The 8,262-nt window shown below is 41.4% G+C and overlaps 1 protein-coding gene across 1 annotated transcript; it reads right to left on the bottom strand.

The window, feature by feature from the left end:
- Positions 1 to 6,131: 6,131 nt before the first annotated feature.
- On the bottom strand, positions 6,132 to 7,688 carry LOC144253335 (sperm motility kinase 2B-like). Its single transcript, XM_077795453.1, has one exon. The coding sequence runs from the start codon at positions 7,686 to 7,688 to the stop codon at positions 6,132 to 6,134; it is 1,557 nt and encodes a 518-aa protein (XP_077651579.1).
- Positions 7,689 to 8,262: the final 574 nt, after the last annotated feature.

Below are 8,262 nucleotides of genomic sequence, written 5' to 3'. Positions count from 1 at the left end.
AAAGCATTATAGAGTTCATCCCTATGCATCTTTTCACCCTGTAAAGTGTAAAAGTGTTTCTGGAATAGAATAAAGTTCCAATGGTTAGCACACACATATTTGGAAAAAATACCAAGTAGCAAACATTAAGAAAAAGACTTGTCTCAGCAATTAAAACCTTTAAGAGGATATCAGAAATGAGAGCACCACATATAAGCATTTGTAGGTCAAGAGTCACCCTGTCTTGGGAGTCTATGCAAACCTGAACTGTATGAAGGAAACAAGAAACACTTCATTCAACAACAACAACAACAAAAAAATGGACTGCCTTTGATTTAAGCAGATGATGAATTATAGGTGTAGATCCAAAGGAACACTTGAAATTCAGTCATATATCTGTTGTAGAGAAAGATCAAGGTTCTGGCTGCCTATGGGAACAAAGATACAGAGCACAACTAAACTGGCATTTGTTTTCATAAACTACAGCAACTGCTAGGGCTTCTGCCAGCTGCTTACAGTGATCACAGTTCAACGGGCATTGGGCACCAAGTGTCATTGTCAGCTCTTCACTTGTTCACTCAGTTGTTGTTTTGTATTCTCTACTTTGGTCTGACAGGGAGATGAATAAAATGGAGGGGAAAAGTAAGAATAACAACTTATTATTTAAGCAACTACAAACTCCAAAACCAGCAGAAAGTTCCTGCATCTGCAAAATGTCATCCTCAAGGATTTAGGGTGATGGAGATATTTAGCTCTAAAGACAGGGGGACAGATGGACAATAGATTAGACAGAAATATATGATTATCACAATAGCTAAAATGTGTAAGCAACCTAGATGCCCTTCAATAGATGGATGGATAAAAAATGTGGCATACATAGACAATGGAATATTACTCAGCAATAAAAAGAATAAAGCCATCACCAGAATTTATACTAACCAGCTCTGAATGTAAAAACAAAAATATCTTTGCAATTTGCTTATATCATTCTTATCAGAGTGATCAATAAGAAGCAATGTTGTTGCTTATTTTTTAGTAAAACAAGCTGCCAAAAGTCAACATGGAAGCTTTCTTCTTCTCAAATCAGAAGCAGAAACACCTTGTTTGGAAAATTCACATGGTAGAAGCCTTTATTTGCCTTATAAAATGCTTTTGTGTGTCCTAGAGAGTCAAACTTGGGGTAGTCTAAGGAGCTGAGTGCATTCTGAAAGGGAAAGATCACAATATCAGTGCCTTTCACCCCATGTTTGCAAACTTAGAGAAACAGTGGGAATGAACTAATAAGGTCACAGCAAATTTTCTAGCATGAAAAGACTCCGAAAAGGAATGAATTCACCACAATAGTAGAGAACACCTGGCCTTGTGATCTGGGTCTAACATAACCATATCAGGAGGGCTTGTCTTGACTCAGGCATGAAACCAAATTTGCAGCCTTTTGCAGCTTCATCTGCCTGGCATGTGGCAGTACTTTGGGAAATGAGATCCAATAAATAAGCCAAAATCTTGGATCTCAGCAGGATCCAAAATAATCTCTGCATCACCTGAACTGCACAAATATTATTAAGTTACAGAGGACTGATGTTTAAAATTATTGTTGTGACAGCATGATTAAGAAATGCCAGTGGTTCTGAAGAAACATTCCAGTTCTCTTGCTTCACTTTGCTATTGGAACATGACTGGAAGCCCTCAATTAAGAGCAAGTAAGTGCATATCATGTCTGGACAACTTAAGGAAGAAAAGGGAGGTGGTTCAGAAAGTTTGAGCTCTCTCATTTAGGAAAAAAATTGGCTGATGAATTTCATAACTAATGGACAAATGAAAAAAAGTGCAATTATATTTACCTACTGGATTGATTAGTGAGTACTAATGCACACACTCCTACCATTATTCAGCATTTGAGGAAGCATTCTCCTGATGCTTTGTTGTTGTCAATTTTAAAATCGGATCTCTCAATTATATTGATGAAATAGGATATCCAGTCCTCCTGCATAAATGTAAATGAATCAAATTTCTATATCCTTAGTATATAACATATAGCTAAAGACATAGAGATCAAAAGGGAAATTGGACATTAATAATTTTAAAGATCAGTATAGATAATCATTCAATACATGGAAAATGTCCTTACCAAGTTGGGAAGCAAAGGACTTTAAAAAATATCGAGGTACTGTGTTACTCAGCTTTCCCTCATAACAACAGGGAGCCGGAGCATGGGAGACATGATGAACTCTAGATAGGGCAGAGGGTGTTGAAGGTGAAGGGAGGGAGTATGAGGTAATCATAAGGTAATTAATGATGGTGGAATGTGGTAAGCATTACTATCTAAAATACATGAAGGCAGGAATTGGCGTGAATATACTTTGTAAACAACTAGAGATATATGAAAAATGTGCTCTATATATGTAATAAAAATTGTAATGTGCTCTGCTGTAAAAAATATGGTCAAAAGTGCCATTGAATGAGCAGCCTGCCCGCTCCCCTTATGAGGAGTCTGTCATACAGAACCAAGAGCTTGACCTACTCCCTTATGACACCATTATGGTAATTACATCACAATTCAGTCATTTGTTAGGGGGAGCCATGATTGCTAGGTGTGGGATTAGAACCTAAACAATTGCTTTGGAAGATATAATTTAACCCATAACACTCTCTAATCCTACTTTTCTCAGAATTTTTATCCATTGGTATTGAATTTTGTCATGTGCTATTTCTACATCAATCCATGCAATCATACAACTTTGTGGGCTTGTCCTGAAGTACATATCCTTGATGGTATGGTCTTGTAAATTCCTCCTGCCCAATGACCCAATGATCTTTCAGTTAGTTCACCTTTAGACTTCCTTGATCCATAGGTTACATAGAAGTGTGCTTATTTTCCAAAGTTTTGGAGATGTTCTTTCATCTTACTATTTTCTAGTTTAAGTCCTTTGTGATGAAAGAACACAACAAATATAGTTTTAATTCTTTTCAATTGGATATTTTCCAATGAAGAAAATGAAAACTAAATAAACAAACTGGATTAAGAACTCAGTGGCAAAATGTTACCAATAGATTAGACCACTTTGAAAATAGATTTTCAGTGTGATCTAAACAACAAAGTACATAATTTTGAAAATAGAGTCAAAATAAAGATGCAAAGAGACCATTGGCAGAATGTTCCAGAAATCAGAGACAGTTTGCAGGTAACAAATTTAAGAATCATTGTGTTTGAAGACTCCTGAAAGGTGAACTAAAGAAATACACAATCTTCTCAATGAATATGAGAAAAATTTCTAAATCTTAGGGACAAGATGAAATCCACACTCAAGACGCATATAGAATTCCAAATAGGCGCGTCTCCAAGACACATTATAATGAAAATGCCTAATATACAGAAGAAGCTTAGAGTGTTAAAAGCAACAAGAAAAATACAGCAGGTCACATTCAGAGGTAAACCCATTTGGATTTCAACTGATATCTCAACATAGACCCTAAAAGTTAGGAGGGCATGGAAAGATACATGCTAAGTCTTGGGAAAAAAACAGCTTCCAAACAGGATTAGTATAACCAGCAAAATAATCCTTCGCAATAAGCAGAAACAAAAATAATTTGTAACCATGTAGTCTGCACTGCCAAATGTCCTTGATGGAATATTTCATGCAGAGAAGAATACAATAGAGTAGTCCATTAAAGGATAACCAAGTTTGAATTTAGCATTAGAAATAAATTGAAATGGCAGGAAATAAAAATCATCTGTCTATAATAATAATGAAAGCAAAAATCATATTGGCAGTTTGGATTAAAAAAAAACAATACAAAGCAACATGTTGCTGACAAGACACTCACCTTAGAGACAGGGACATGCATGAAAATGGGAAAAGCAAGGAAGCAGGGGTAGCTCCTCTCATGTCAAAGTAGACTTCAAGTCAAAAGTAATTAGAGGAGATAAAGAAGATTACTTCATACTGACGAGGGGGAAATCCAGCAACAAGATATACTGATTATTAATATTTATGCTGCAAACAACTGTGCTTCTGCATACAGAAAGCAAACTTCTCAATATAAAGAAGGAAATAGATCAAAATACAAAAAATACTGGGGGATTTAAACAAAGCTCTCTAACCATTAGATATGGCATCCAGACATAAATAAAGATTATTTAGAACTAAAAATATTTCAAAAACAATGAATCAAATGGATGTCTTTATCAATAAAATATTTCATTCATTGACAAAGCAATTCACTTTGTAATCACATCTGTTTGACTATTCATATTTTAGGAGATGGAGCAAATGTTAGGAAACAAATAAAGACAGAGTACTCCTTGCATAGATAATAATGGATGAAATATAATAAAGGAATAATAAAGGAATTCCAGCACCTACAATTGAACATTAAATGCTACACATTGAATTGTAGGAAAGAAATCAGAATGGAGATAACAAAAATCTATGTGACAGAGTGAAGACAACTTATATAATTTTTTTTAAAAAAAAATATAGAAACCCATTGCTAAAAATTTAAGTTCTCTTCACACTGTCATAGATTTTTGATAACTTATAAAGATTATAATATACCCAAAATACCATAGAGCTAACTAATGTTACACCTCAAGGTCATAGAGAAAAAAAATAATCTAATAATGTTACACATCAAGGTCATAGAGAAGAAAAATAATCCAATAATGTTACACCTCAAGGTCATAGAGGAAAATAAATAATCCAAATATCAGTTGAAGACATGCAGAAATCAATGTAACAAACCACATAATTAGAATTCAGGACAAGAATCACAGGATTACAAGAATCACAGAATTACATTGATAGATGCAGAAGATGAATTTGCCAAAGGCCACTACCCATTCATTTTTATAACAAGAGAAACTAAGGACAGAAGGAACTTCCCTCAACATCTTAAAGCCTATATATGACAAACCAAAGGCCAACATTATTCTGAATGGAGAAAAACTGAAAACATTTCCTCCAAAACCAGGAATAAGGAAAACATGTCCATTCTCCCCTCCCCACTATGATTCAACATAGACCATAACTGTATCCAAAGCAATTAGAGCAATTACCAAAGACATTACCAAAGTAGCTACCAAAGTAGAAAGATAGAAGATCCACACATATAAAACAGTCCATTTTCTTTACTCCAATAATGAATCTGCTGCAAAGGTGTTCCATAACTTCAAAAAAATTTATAAAAATTAGAAATAAATGTAACCAAGGAGGTGACAGACCTCTTGGTTACAGACCTCTACACAAGGATGACAGTTTGACATAGTATACATTTCTGACCACAAAGGGCAAGAGCCGGAAGCTGGTGTCAGTGTAGCTCCTGGTGCCAGACCAGTGGACATGTCAGAGAAACAAGGTGCCCAGGCTGTCACCTTTGACAGGCCTAGTAATCGAATCCAAAGGTAAGAGTAAATCCATGTGGGTGCACCTTGCCTTAATGGATAATTGCATCCATAGAATGAACTGACCCCTCCAGTCCTGAAATCCTGAGTACTCTGTCCCATAGCAACAGTCATGACAATTTTGAGTGAGGCGGCTGCATGGCAGGTGCTGAGGCACCCAGCCACTGCTGTACTGGCCAACTCTTCCTTCCCTACCTTCCCTACTCACAATGTATCATTATTATACCCTGGAACACTGAGGTCTTCCATGCCTTCTTGGAGGTATTCCTCGTGACCATGGTCACCAGCTAAAGGGCATGTCTACAATGGCTCAATGGGAGAGACTCCATGCACACTGGATCAAGAGAAACCAGATTGTACTAGGTGAAAGCAAGTGAATGTTCTACACTGGCTCAACCAAGACAAGTTGAGTCCTCATCTATTCTAAGGGCAAGGGAGTCTACACTGGAGAGGGAGGCACAGTGGTCCAGGCCTGGGAGATGATGGCTGGTGGGACCTGACCCACCCTGAGGACCCTCCTTTCTTTGAATCAGAGCCCACCCTCCTTTGAATCAAGAGCATTTTTTAAAATTTTGCAACAAAAAATTTATTATACAATTTGTCCAAAATCAATGTATCAAGAAACATGTCAGAGGAATGGGAGAAGGGAAAGGGGGCAGGGCAGGGTGAAGTGTCCCAGGCAGAACAGTCTCTGGTGTCTTCGGCAGGTGGGGGCAGAGGAATCCCAGGCTGTCCGCTGGTCCTGTCTGGCTCAGCTCTCCACTTCGACCTCGGAGCCAGAAAAGGTCTCCTGATCCGGCTCTGGCTCACTTTTCCTGCGAACCCTTGGAAACACTCTATTGCGGACACGGACACGTGGCATGCAACAACAACACAGTCTTTGGACACAGTTAGCGATCCTCCTGGTCCAGCTCTTCCTGGGTTCTCGGGGTTGCTCTGGGGATACATCTTGGGCGGAACTGCTGCGGACTGTCTCTACTAACCTGACCAGGCGCTTCCAGCGGCTGGGCAAGTAGGACACTGAGCTGGACTGGGAGGCTTCGTCAGGAGGCGGGGCCTCAGCAGGCTGGAAGTCCCGAGGAAGAGCAGGCAGGCTGGCCCTTCTGATGCCCACCTGCCCTGGCTGTTCGGCTTCCTCAGGCAGCCGGCGCTTATGGGGCAAGGGCAAGGCTCCAAGGGCAGGCTCACTCGTGCTCCTCCTGGGGAGCACAGGGCCCCGGGAAAGGCCCGCAGGACAAGAGGAAAGCCGAACCCTGCGAGGCACAGGCTGCGCTGGGAACATGCACTCTCCCCCCTGGCTCTCCTGGTGCTGCAGAATCAAGTAGTTGGCCATCCCTGCATCAAACTTTCTCTTGGCCAGAGATACCCAGGTTTGGTATGGATCGAGACCATTGTCAACCAGGAGCGCCATTATTTGGGGGTCTGGGTGTTTGGGAAGACCCTCACTACTCTGTTGGGGTACACACTCCCCACCCTGCTTCAGCCATGGGTGCCGAGAGATTTGCTTGACTGTGGGCCGCTTCGGGGGCTTCACAGTCAGTATGCTGTGGATGAGCCTTCGGGCTCCCACAGGCACTGAGTCAGGGACCCGGTACCTGGCGTGAGTGATCCGCTTCAGCAGGTCCTCAGAGGAGGTGGAGTCAAAGGGGAGGCTCCGTGTCAACATAAAATACAAGATGACCCCCAGGCTCCAGACGTCCATCGGGGGTCCCTCATACTCTTGCCGCAAGACACCTTCAGGGGCAAGGTATGGGAGTGTGCCCCAGACCCGCCTCAGCTTCTCCCCAGCGCTGAACCACGTGGCGGCACCAAAGTCGATCAGCTTGACTTGGCCTCTGGTGTCCAGCATGATGTTCTCTGGCTTCAGGTCTCGGTGCACGATGCCCTTGTCATGGAGGTAGCCCACCGCACACAGGATCTGCCTGAAAACCCTCCGGACCTCCTCCACCTGCATGCCACGTGTGATGTGATCAAGCAGTCGTCCCCCACCTACGTGCTCCATCACCATGTAGATGGTGCTCTCGGTGCCAATCACGTGAAACAGCTGGACCACGTTGGGGTGCTCCAGACTCATCATTATCTTGGGTTCGTTGAAGGCCGGAATGTTCTCCACTTCCAGATCCAGGGCTTTCACTGCCACCTGTGCCCCTGAGAGGCGATGGAGGGCTAGGCTCACCTGGCCATACCCACCACGCCCGATGACCTTCAGGAACTCATAGTGCTCCAGGAAGGCTGCCACGCTGCAGGAGCCTGGCACCTGCAGTGCTGCTACTCTACTCTCACTACTCTCACTACTCTGGCTAAACATCCTAAGCAGGAACACCAACTAAGGATGCTAGCTTAAAAAAAAATAACAAGCCAAAACAACAAAGCAAAACCAAAAACCAAAACAAAGCAAAACAACAAACCCAAATCAAAAAACCAAAAGCCAAACACCACAGCACCACCAACCACCAACCACCAACCACCGAATACCAACCACCAACCACCAAACGCACTAACTATCTGGGAGTCCGACAGGTCACCACCAAGAGCTTCCTGTACTTGTGGACAAAAACCCAGCCCTGGCCACTTTCTTATATACCCGCTCTTTGAAGATTCCTCACAATGGCTCCTTGTGAGGTCAGAGCAAGAAAAGGACCAATCATGCCTGGCCTAAACCCTCAGTGGTCATCTCCCTTTGGGGCCTCCAGAATTGTTTCCATGTCACAACAAGAATACAAATGGACTCCAGACATAATTTTTTTTTTTTTTTTTTGCTCCCATTGGTTATGGAGACTGATATTTACTTGTTTGCAAATTAAAAGGACTTGTCTTTTCAGTTCTAAACATTTCTAATAATTCTGGGCTTCTGAAGACCTTATCATATCTACATTCAAGGT

This window comes from Urocitellus parryii, chromosome 2 (assembly GCF_045843805.1).
Source record: "Urocitellus parryii isolate mUroPar1 chromosome 2, mUroPar1.hap1, whole genome shotgun sequence".
Taxonomy (NCBI): domain Eukaryota; kingdom Metazoa; phylum Chordata; class Mammalia; order Rodentia; family Sciuridae; genus Urocitellus; species Urocitellus parryii.
Note: the sequence above shows the minus strand (reverse complement) of the source record. Positions and strands in the feature narration are given on the sequence as shown.